A 12819-nucleotide genomic window follows, 5' to 3' on the forward strand; every position below is an offset into this window, starting at 1 on the left:
CAGTAGGAGTAGCAGTGTTATCTGTGGTGATCCATGTTTCCGTCAGTGCCAAGAAGTCGAGGGACTGGAGGGAAGCATAGGCTGAGATGAACTCTGCCTTGTTGGCCGCAGATCGGCAGTTCCAGAGGCTGCCGGAGACCTGGGACTCCACGTGGGTGGTGCGCGCTGGGACCACCAGGTTAGGGTGGCCGCGGCCACGCGGTGTGAAGCGTTTGTATGGTCTGTGCAGAGAGGAGAGAACAGGGATAGACAGACACATAGTTGACAGGCTACAGAAGAGGCTACGCTAATGCAAAGGAGATTGGAATGACAAGTGAACTACACGTCTCGAATGTTCAGAAAGTTAAGCTTGCGTTGCAGAAATCTTATTGACCAAAATTATTAAAAGGATACAGTACTGCGGAAGTGGGCTAGCTAGCAGTGGCTGCGTTGTTGACTTTGTTTGAGAGTGTCGCTGGCTAGGTAACCTCGGTAGCTAGCTATGTAACCTCGGTAACTGGCTCGTTAATTAGTATAAACTACACAATTGTCTTAGATACAAGGACAGCAAAGACAACTATGTAGCTAGCTAACACTACACTAATCAATCGTTCCGTTGATCCGTTGAATGTAATAGTTTCTACAGTGTTGCTATTCGGTGGCTAGCTGGCTAGCGAGCAGTGTTGACTACGTTACGTTACGTTAAAAGGACGAAAAATAGCTGGCTAGCTAACCGAATTAGTCTAAACTACGCAGTTATCTTAGAAACAAAGACAGCAAAGACAACTATGTAGCTAGCTAACACTACACTAATCGAGTCGTTCCGTTGAATGTAATAGTTACTACAGTGTTGCTGTTCGGTGGCTAGCTGGCTAGGTAGCAGTGTTGACTACGTTAAAAGTTACGTTAAAAGAACGAAGAATAGCTGGCTAGCTACGCAATTATCTTTGATACAAAGACGGCTAAGTAGCTAGCTAAGATTAAACAAATCAAACCGTTGTACTGTAATGAAATGAAATGAGAATGTGAAAATGTGATACTACCTGAGGAGCGAAGCGGAATGCGACCGGTTTCCACTCTAGCTTCCGGAACAATGTGGAACAACATCCCTAGGGCTGGAGCGTTTAGTGTAACCGTTTGTTGCTTCATCATGTTCCTTGTGTTCTTGGATTGTTTGTTATTCTCATGTTATGTCTTGTAACAGTGTGATGTTGAATAAGACATTTGAATAGACTGTATCCCAGCTTTTTTGATAGAACAATATTTTGCAGCAACTAGGTCTCAAAGTCTCACGTCAGAATTAGACGTTCATCCATGTTTCTCAAACATCCAATTTGGATGTTCTTCCAAACAGCAAATTTCAAAGTGTTTAAGGTTGAGTTTAGGCATTAAGTGCGAAATTTTAACAAATACACATGTTCTATCGCTGGATTCGAACATGCAACCCTTGCCAACGCTTACACCCATCCACATCCACAGCACCCTAGCAAAATCGAAACCTACTTGAAGGTAACAGCGCTCACTCTTGCCCCTAGTGGACAGTTTCCTCGTCATTTCCCAAAGTCCTCAGACATGGATGGACGTCGAATACTGACTTGTATCACGGGGGACCTGGCTGGTTTTGTTCTGATGTACATTCATTCTTCATTGACCCGAAACTAACCAGTAATTCACCAGACAAGGTTTTGATTCTTTAGTATGTGCTATCGCAAGTCCATCATATAGACTTTGCTTGCATTGATTTACAGTTATACTATTGCTTACAATAGTGCTGTAGGTTACAAAATACAATATAATGGTGATCATGGTGTGTACCGTGCTGGCTGAAAATCCCCCAGAGACCAATAAGCTATGAATGAGAGGGATTTTTACTTTCTATAATTCCTTACAAATATCCACATTTTTTTGTAGTAAGCGAGAATGAACATCCACTTTGCACAATGAGCTGCTTCTCAAAACAGCATGAATAGACTATTTGAATGGAATATCATTTGTAACATACGGTAACACTTTATTTGGATAGTCCATCTGTGATGCTCTATAGACTATCAGTAACATTTCAACTAACTATCTACTAACCCTAGCTCTCCCTAACCTTAATCCTTATCCTAAACTGAATTATAACCCTAACCCTTATTCTAACCCTAAATGTAACTTTAGCAAGCAGTTGCTTATCAACAGATAGTTTGTTGATTGTATGACCATCTGTAGATCTGCAGGTGGACTATCCGGACTATCCAAATAAAGTGTGACCCAACCAACAGTTGATTTTGGGAGGGGAAGGGAGCACATTAGAAATGAGAACCCTTTGAGTCTTAACCTAAGTCTAAATCCAGAAATGAAACCATTTGAAAAGAGTGGGATTCTTCAAAGACAAAATTACAAAAGGAGAGTTTACAATGCATATGCGGAGAACAGATTCTCTCTTCTCTTCCTCGTGTCTCGAGGGGCTTGTAACTCGAGCTAATTACTTTCCAATGCAGTCATCCAACATATGATAATTGGAACTGTCTTCAAGATATTGCTACAAGTTTACTCTCTGTCATTAGATACAGGCTTAAAGACACATGTAAACAAATAAGTGGATAGCGTTTGCAAAGGATGGTGTTGATATTCATTGCCAGGGACCAAATTAGTAGGCCTATCAGTGCTTTAGCAACTGTGTTTGAGCCAGAGTAGTTGGCTGACGTTATCTTTTGCTACGGAGTATCAGTGTATCAATTGTTACCATGAATGTTAATGTTGTTGAACATTTTCTCACTGAAATGTAAGGTTAGAAAAATGGAGAGGGAATTACCTACCAATATTTGTGAATAACACACACACTCAGAATAAAAAAACAAACATGTTTTGATCAAATCAATCAGGGAATTCATTGTATAATAATATAAACTATGATTGGCTGGTCATGAAGGTTCTGACTTGCAGCTGGATATGACATTCAACACAGGTCACTGCATTGCAAAGAAATGACTAGGACTAGGTAGGACTGGTCTGGGTTCTTTAATCGCAGTACCAGCGATTACAGTGTGTGGCCAGCGGGTGACAAATGTCTGAAGGCACTGTGGGCTGTGGCTCCTTGGCTCTCCGAGGAGCAGTGGTGAACGGGGTCAGAGGGGCAATGGGAAAACCGATCCTATTTCACTGAGTGGCAAATGGTAATCCCTGATTTCATGGAGAGATTGAGTCAGCCCAGTCACAATGTGGGTCATGTTGGGTTGTTGACTGTAGTGATTAATGGATAGGTGGGGTGGGGATGTGACTAACGTCAAAGGAAAGAAATGTGCCAAAGTCCCTCTGTTATGAAGGAGGGGAGGGAGTGGAGTGTACAGTCCATTTTCGATAATGCACATTGCCATACAATTGCGGGCAACAACAACACTGTAGAGTTGAGATCTATACAGGCATTGGGATACATTTCGTTCCTCCATAATAACATAATAATAGCAGAATTTTGTTCCGTAGCAATAGAATAATAGGCTGTACAAATGATGTTCCTTTCATAGATTTCAGTGAGGGGTGTTCTATGAACAAAAAGCACAGGGAAGTGACGCATGTCATAGTGAGACATTCTATTGTACTAAAGATGGATCTATGATCTATGGCTGAATGACAGCTTTATTGATAAATGTTTCATGTTATCTCATGATACCACCTTGCTAACAATGGGATGTCAATGTACACGCTAATAATGGGATATCAATGTACATCAATGGGATATCAATGCACATCAGTGTTTCCATAGATGCTTGTAAGAATAAAATGGCAAATTCAAAAGGTTATTGGGTTATTGAAGACTGACTCTCATAATAATCATACAATAAGAATTTTACTGTGACGTAAAACGTTAGGCCACTCTAAAATCCACTGTAACAGAAATAGTGTGGACCTTATTTGTCCCCATGTTTGTTTGTTTGTTGATAGCCAGTCTTGCTGTATCTCCCTTTACATTACAGTGGTCCTTCTTGGTTCGAGTAGGGTCCAACATTTTGAGAAGGTGTTGCATTTGTCTAGAAAAAAAAGAACCATTCTTGAAACAACATATTTGGTCTGACAAAGTCATATCTCTCATGCTAATAGATGATGTAAAAAGTAGAATATAATAGTTGGTTTGGTCATGTTGATTTGTGGTGCAGGCTAGTTATTGGTCAGAGGGTCTCTCGAGTGGGATTCTGCCCTGGGCCTGCTTACATTGTTTATGCAAAGCAAAACTCACTGTGTAATACAACACATAGTGTCTCGGTTCACATGTTTTATGCATGATGCATGTATTATGAAGGGATGCAGGCGAGACAACACATTTTTGTACCAGTTGGCCCAGGTTCAATTGGCTGGCGACATACAGTACAGAAACACAAGACACTTCGCACTTGCAAACCCTCTCCAAGCTAATTGTATGAAACATGCTTTGAGTTTAAACCTTTATGTTTGTTAGGTGAGAGTAGCAGTTGCATTGTGTATTGGAACTGGGTATATATTAACACATAATTGCCCCCGTAAATAAAAGCTATTGTGCCACTTGGCTTCAGAGGATGGTTTATGATCATGATAAATGTCATGATGATGTTCATGTTTATGTATTAGGAGGAACAATTGTCACAATGCCCTCTTTTTGTCCTGGGTCTATGTACATGAATTATGATACCACAAACAAAAGTGTAATAAGAAATGGATATTAAAATTCATATTCATATTTTTTACCGCACAGAAAAACTGCACTTTTAAAGAAGACAAAGAAAATGTTTAGAATGTGAAAGTCAAGAGTTTGTATGACGTCTATTTCCTCCTCTGTTTGTTTCCTATAGTTTGCGGAGATATCCATGGCCAGTTCTTTGACCTGATGAAGCTGTTTGAAGTAGGAGGGTCACCGGCTAGCACGCGCTACCTTTTCTTGGGAGACTACGTCGACAGAGGATATTTCAGTATTGAAGTAAGTGTTTCACCTGTTCTGAGAACATTAAAGGAAAATACCACTCAAAAACTATCTTTTGGTATTTGTTTCATTAGTCGATTGTTGAAACAGTCCCAAAATGTTTTGCATGTCAACAATCAAGTTTTTAAGATATACAGTGCATTCGGAAATTATTCAGACCCCTTCCCCTTTTCCACATTTTGTTACGTTACAGCCTTATTCTAAAATTGATTAAATTCAAACAAATCCCATCAATCTACACACAATACCGCATACTGACAAAGCGAAAACTTGTTTTATTTTTCCAAATGTATACCAGTATTTTATTTTATTTATATAAGTATTCAGACCCTTTGCTATGAGAGTCAAAATTGAGCTCAGGTGGATCCTGTTTCCATTGATCATCCTTGAGATGTTCCAACTTGATTACAGTCCACCTGTGGTAAATTCAATTGATTGGACATGATTTGGAAAGGCACACACGTTTATATATAAGGTCCCACAGTTGACAGTGCATCTCAGAGCAAAAATCAAGCCATGAGGTCGAAGTAATTGTACAAAGAGCTCTGAGACAGGATTGTGTCAAGGACAGATCTGGGGAAGAGTACCAAAAAATGCAGCATTGAAGGTCCCCAAGAACACAGTGGCCTCCATCATTCTTAAATGGAAGAAACTTGGAACCACCAAGACTCTTCCTAGAGCAAGCCATCTGGCCAAACTAAGCAATCGGAGGAGAAGGGCCTTAGTCAGGGAGGTGACCAAGAACCGGACAGAGCTCCAGAGTTCCTCTGTGGAGGAACCCTTCCAGATGCACAACCATCTCTGCAGCACTCCACCAATCAGGCCTTTATGGTAGAGTGGCCAGACGAAAGCCACTCCTCAGTAAAAGGCACATGACAGCCCGCTTGGGGTTTGCCAGAAGGCCCCTAAAAACTCTCACTCTCTGGTCTGATGAAACCAAGATTGAACTCTTTGGCCTAAATGCCAAGCTTCACGTCTTGAGCAAACCTGGCACCGACAGCATCATGCTGTATGGATGTTTTTCAGAGCCAGGGACTGGGAGATTAGTCAGGATCGAGGGAAAGATGAACGGATCAAAGTACAGAGAGATACCCATCCAACCTGACAGAGCCCAAATTTGTAACAAAAACATTTTTAACCTGTTTTTGCTTCGTCATTCTGTGGTGTATTGTGTGTAGGTTGATAAGGGAAAAAACAATGTAATCGATTTTAAATAAGGCTGGAATGTAACAAAATGTGAAAAAAAGTCAAGGGGTCTGAATACTTTCCAAATGCACTGTAGATCTTTCAAAATACAGAAAGTGTCACAGTATGATGCGTTTTGCATAATCCTTTAAGTTAAAGAAGGAAGTGGTTGATGCTTTTGCTTTCGTACATCTGAGACTCCTATTAGTCATTGTGTATTGTATATGTTCTCTGAAAATATGCTAATTAATTTCCTATGTCTTTGTTATTGTCTTCCAGTGTGTGCTGTACTTGTGGGCCTTAAAGATCCTATACCCCAAAACACTATTTTTGCTCCGTGGGAACCACGAATGTAGACATTTAACAGAGTATTTCACATTTAAGCAGGAATGTAAGTGTGGTTTTGAGTTTTTCTTTCTGAAGCATTTTACATTGAACATGACGCTTGACTTTCAAATGTTCACGCGGAAAAGTGCTTCTTGGCATAGTATGAAATCAGATTCTTGCTTTCTCCTTGATATGTATTTACATATGTCAGGGCTATTGCTGTTGGATTCAGGCTTAGAGTATAACCAAAATACCAAGGGCAGAGTTAGAGTTTTTTATGTCTTTTGGATGTTTTCTGACACTTTGTTTTAACTTTACCCGACCCAGGCCCAGCACACTGCCCTAGTGTGTAAGAGCTAGGGGTGTTTGGCCTGGCAACACTCTTCAGTCTTCGCCCTATTTCCACCCTGACAGGTAGAATTAAGTATTCAGAGCGGGTGTACGATGAGTGTATGGACGCCTTCGACTGCCTTCCCCTGGCTGCCCTTATGAACCAGCAGTTCCTGTGTGTACACGGAGGACTTTCCCCAGAAATCTCAAACCTCGACGACATCAGGAAAGTACGTGATTTCCCAAACTACATTCCTTGCGTGACAAAGCCCAATGCAATATGCTTTTAATTTGTGCCGACTTTGGTACATTTTACACAGACTACAACATTCGGAATGATCTTCTCTTTTTACCTTAAAATCATGAATACTTGGGATATTGAATTGTTTCTATAGTGTATGAATATATCGCATATATAGTGGCAAGAAAAAGTATGTGAACCCTTTGGAACTAACTGGATTTCTGCATAAATTGGTCATAAAATGAAGTCCAAGTCACAACAATATACAAACACAGTCTGCTGAAACTAATAACACAAACAATTATACGTGTTCATGTCTTTATTGAACACACTATGTAAACATCCACAGTGTAGGGTGGAAAAAGTATGTGAACCCTTGGATTTAATAAATTGTTGACCCTCCTTTGGCAGCAATAAACTCAACCAAACGTTTTCTGTAGTTGCGAATCAGACCTGCACAACGGTCAGGAGGAATTTTGGACCATTCCTCTTTACAAAACTGTTTCAGTTCGGCAATATTCTTAGAATGTCTGATGTGAACCGCTCTCGAGGTCATGCCACAGCATTTTAAATCGGGTCGAGGTTAGGACTCTGACTGAACCACTCCAGAAGGCGTATTTTCTTCTATTGAAGCCATTCTGTTGTTGATTTACTTTGTGCTTTGGGTTGTTGTCCTGTTGCATCACCCAACTTCTGTTGAGCTTAAATTGCGGACAGATAGCCTTACATTCTCCAGCAAAATGTCTTGATAAACTTGGGAATTCATTTTTCTGTCGATGATAGCAAGCTGTCCAGGCCCTGAGGCAGCAAAGCAGCCCCAAACCATGATGCTCCCTCCACCATACTTTACAGTTGGGATGAGGTTTTGATGCTGGTGTGCTGTGCCTTTTTTCTCCACACATAGTGTTGTGTGTTCCTTCCAAACAACTCAACTTTAGTTTAATCTGTCCACACAATATTTTGCCAGAAGCACTGTGGAACATCCAGGTGCTCTTTTGCAAACTTCAGACGTGCCGCAATGTTTTTTTTGGACAGCAGTGGCTCCTTCCATGGTGTCCTCCCATGAACACCATTCTTGTTAAGTGTTTTACATATCGTAGACTCATCAACAGAGATGTTAGCATGTTCCAGAGATTTCTGTAAGTCTTTAGCTGACACTCTAGGATTCTTCTTAACCTCATTGAGCATTCTGCACTGTGCTCTTGCAGTCATCTTTGCAGGATGGCCACTCCTAGGGAGAGTAGCAACATTTACTGTGGACTGATGAACATCAGGCTTTTAGAGATACTTTTGTAACCCTTTCCAGCTTTATGCAAGGCAACAATTCTTAATCTTAGGTCTTCGGAGATCTCTGTTGTTCGAGGCATGATTCACATCAGGCAATGCTTCTTGTGAATAGCAAACTTCCATTTTGTGAGTGTTTTTTTTTTTTTACATCTCCAATCTCGTCTCATTGATTGGACTCCAGGTTAGCTGACTCCTGACTCCAATTAGCTTTTGGAAAAGTAATTAGCCTAGGGGTTCACATAGTTTTTCCAACCTACACTGTCAATGTTTAAATGATGTATTCAATATAGACAAGAAAAATACAATAATTTGTGTGTTATTAGTTTAAGCACACTGTGTTTGTCTATTGTTGTGACTAAGATGAAGATCAGATCAGATCAAATTGTATGACAAATTTATGCAGAAACCCGGGTAATTCCAAAGGGTTCACATACTTTTTCTTGCCACTGTATGGTTTTAACAAGTCATGTCCATGTTTCATTAAAGTGTAATGGATGTTCAGTATAAGAAGGATCATGCATTTTCCCTTGTAACAAACTATCATTCAAGTGGATTTTATTCTGTGAAAGGCACATCAATTAGGATACAATTAGGTTTACACAGACCTTGGTTAAAACCTGTTTCATTTCTCCTTTTTGCTTTTCAAGGAAATAGTCTTTACAATTTCTCTTGAAATATTTATTTAGAAAATAAATGACCTTGATAACACACCATGGACTACCTGCCTCAAACAAGGCCCCAAACTAACAGAGATTTGCAATCTGGCCTTCTGATTAAACTTGGCCTTCTGGCCTTCTGATTAAACTTTTTGAATAGTTGGATCCAGCTTTTTCTCAAATTCAATAACGACAATTGGATTTTGTGGCTGCAATCAAATGGTTTCTGTAATAATATCTGCACTATTGAAGTGTCCATTATGCTACAGTATATACTGTACCAGGCTTGGGGTCAATTCCATTTAAATTCCAGTCAATTCAGGAAGTACAATGATATTCCAATTCAAATTGCAATGATTTGAATTTGGTTTGCTTTCTGAATTGACTAGAATTTAAATGAAATTTATTCCAGCCCTGGTATATACCTTCTCTGAGAAATGTCTGTCATGTGCTTTTGGATGATCACTTTAATTTGTAGCTTTTCATTCCATTTCCCAGGAGGAAGTATTAGTATAGTCAAGATTTAAAATATCTATTCATGTTTCATACTCATAAAAGGCACAAATTGTCATCCAGTCCATCCAAGTACATTTTGTGGGTTTCTTTCACACACAGATGTGAGACCCTACCAGCAGTTTTACTGTAACATGCTCTGATGAAGGCATAACTGCCAAAATGCAGTGCCGCCGTTTCCCAATGTTCTTGAACTCGGCATTTCATTTGACGTTTTGCTGTAACCACAGTTGAATGTAGCAAGACTAATTGTCAACTCAAGATTCCTTTCCCATACAGTAGGTATCACTACACCAACTTATTGAGGAAGCTAAACTGACTCCGTTTCCAAAATAGATGAGACATTTTCCTAACTGATTGACATTGTCTCTCCCTGTCTCTCCTAACTCTGTGTACCTCTGTCTCTGTAGTTAGACAGATTCAAAGAGCCCCCTGCATACGGGCCCATGTGTGACCTGTTGTGGTCAGACCCCCTGGAGGACTTTGGGAACGAGAAGAGCCAAGAACACTTCACACACAACACAGTGAGAGGCTGCTCCTACTTCTACAGGTGGGCCGTCACCTCCTTCACAAGCTGCGTAGTGTGAAAAAGAGGCTGTGAATGTATTCATTTATTCGTCATTTAGTTGACAGAGACAGTGCACATTATTAAGAGTGTGTGTGTGTGTGTGTGTGTGTGTGTGTGTGTGTGTGTGTGTGTGTGTGTGTGTGTGTGTGTGTGTGTGTGTGTGTGTGTGTGTGTGTGTGTGTGTGTGTGTGTGTGTGTGTGTGTGTGTGTGTGCATGTCTTAACTTGGCTTTTGTAATGGTTGGCCATATCTTGCTTTGTTACCATTGCTGACTTTGTTAAATTGCTGATGTATCATACAATGGACTTGACATGGATCTAGTGTAACACTTCTGGGCTCTACAGTAATATAACCCTCCAAATAAAACAGTTCACTTGTGCCATTGAAGCATCACTGAACCTTCCTTTGCCAAATCCTTCCAACCCACGTTATTCTGACAAATGTTCATCTTCATTCAGTGCCCTTCGAAGCCCCTCAGTCCCTTTTCCACTGTCTGGATCATAGTAGCTTTGTAACCTGCATTTGTCATGGTACCAGGGAAACTGCCTTTTCTCTCATTACTGTGCAAGTTGTTTATGTTGCAAGTGTTTATGTAACACATATATGAACTCCCATTAAATATTTAATGATTTTTTATTTAACCTTTATTTAACTAGGCAAGTCAGTTAAGAACAAATTCGTATTTACAATGATGGCCTACCCCGGCCAAACCTGGACGACGCTGGGCCAATTGTGCGCCGCCCTATGGGACTCCCAATCACAGCCGGATGTGATACAGCCTGGTTTCAATGCCTCTTGCACTGAGATGCAGTGGCTTAGACCTCTGCGCCACTCAGGAGCCCAGTCACAGGCAGAGCAAACAAAGGAAACGCTGGAAGTGCTGCGGGAGCTCACGCTGTCCTGAATGTAATGAACTTGTGCGTTAGCACAGGGCCAGAGTCTTCTCCAAATGTGAGTTTTAGTGCTCCAGTGTCCAGTCATTACAGGTGGACAGACGCCCATTTGATCCTGGCATGCTAGTGGCAAAGCCAGCCTGAAGCAGCCCAAGCTGTCAAATGTTTCTCCTGGGTTAGTGACTGTAGATATGATTCCCCTTAGAAATGCAGTCCATCCAACAGAAAGCAGTGAATTGGGTAGGGTTGTTCTCAAGGCATTACTTAGAATGTGCATATTGATATCATTTGAAAAGAGACTGCATATATCATATTTGTCAGAGTCTTATTTTCTGTACCCATAATACCTATTTTAAAGACCTCCTATTTCACGAGCGTACAAACGCCAGGAAGACTAGTGGTCTCTAAAAGTCTTTTCATTTTGTGAAAACAAGGAAGAGTCGCCTTCCCTTGCAAGTAGTAGCTAGCTGGCAGCCTGGCTTGCTGGCTTTAGCCTAGCCCAAAGGCCAGCAGAGGGCGATATTGAGTCGTTTCCATTTTACAGTCCGATCACATTGTATTATGCCGGCAATACACTTGTATCCCCTGCGGACCGCTTTGTACCTAAAACATTCTCAATTTAGGCTGCAAATGTGTCGATTTCCTCCTTAACTATATTTAATAGTGAGAAGACTGAAAAAATGGGGAAAATATGCATACTTTCTTTATGAAACACCATTTTCCACCACCATGCTAAAGTGGCTAATGCCTAGGAATGCTATTCCCGGTTGTTGCCTATCGCTTTCAGCCAATCAAATTGCAGCAGTCTGTTGTTTACCCTTGGCTGAACGCAGTGCACAACATCACGAAGTAGCATTAGCCAAATGGTGTTTCATAAAGGGAGTATGTGTATTTTCCACGTTTTCTCTGCCTTCTTGCCATTAGTAGGAAATTGACGCCTTTGCAGCCTGAATGGATAATGTTTTAGGTACAAACCGGTCCACGGGGATACGAGTGTATTTATGGCTGCATACAATGCGTTTGGACGGTAAAATGAAACCATCAATTTCAGTTCAATATCGCCATCTGCCGGCCTTTGGGCTAGCCTTAGTCTGGCTAAAAACATAGCAAGCCAGCTAGCCTTTTTAGCTTCCCACATCGCTATGTGAAGTAATCTGATTTATAATTTTTTTAAATATGCCCTGTCAAATATTCTTATACTTGCCGGTGTAACCTAAAACATTTTCCCAGTTTGATATGCTGCTTGTGTATTAATTCCCATATCAGCTAAAAATAGAACATCATGTTTTGTTCACAAGAAAAAAAGCACATGGATTGCTAGGTGGCTGCAGCAGGTTCTACCATTTTAGCCTGTAGTTATTACTATTATACAAAATATATTTTGGGGTGAATTCTTGTTGTTTGGTTTACTATTTGAACAATAGCTGAGATTACATTTGGTTATCAAAGCAAAATAGGCTAATTTGATGAATAGTGACACAGCCTCCACGGCCTGTCTCAATTTTCAGGTAGTAAAAAACCACGTTGAATACCGGTAAACGACATTGCGACACTCCGAATCTTGCTTCTGCGTAGAGCTTGTCTTAAGCTTTATTTATTTTATTTTGATTTAACCTTTATTTCAACAGGGAGTCACAGTGAGATAAGGCAATAGCTAAAGGGGATCCAAATAAAGAATGAAGAATTAGTTCATGTATTTTATGTGGGAACAATGATGCTTATTTGCATTCAATATTTGATGTAGGTCAGGACTATGTGATAGCTGTGCATAGATTTGTATATGACCCAACAGTTTGCAGTAAATCAAATCAAATCAAATTGTATTTGTCACATGTGCCGAATACAACAGGTGTAGACCTTACAGTGAAATGCTTACTTACAAGCCCTTAACCAACAATGCAATTTTA

General features: G+C 40.5%; 1 protein-coding gene across 4 annotated transcripts in view; it reads left to right on the top strand.

The window, feature by feature from the left end:
* Window positions 1-12819, top strand: part of LOC139534929 (protein phosphatase 3 catalytic subunit alpha) — a 137512-nt gene that overhangs the window by 82863 nt on the left and 41830 nt on the right. For all 4 annotated transcript variants that reach the window (XM_071334465.1, XM_071334467.1, XM_071334466.1 and 1 more), the window contains exons 3-6: window positions 4785-4909; window positions 6377-6488; window positions 6839-6984; window positions 9862-10001. In XM_071334465.1, coding sequence (XP_071190566.1) covers window positions 4785-4909; window positions 6377-6488; window positions 6839-6984; window positions 9862-10001 — 523 coding nt within the window. The remainder of the gene's footprint in view (window positions 1-4784; window positions 4910-6376; window positions 6489-6838; window positions 6985-9861; window positions 10002-12819) is intronic.

Source organism: Salvelinus alpinus, chromosome 11, assembly GCF_045679555.1.
Source record: "Salvelinus alpinus chromosome 11, SLU_Salpinus.1, whole genome shotgun sequence".
Classification (NCBI taxonomy): Eukaryota; Metazoa; Chordata; class Actinopteri; order Salmoniformes; family Salmonidae; genus Salvelinus; species Salvelinus alpinus.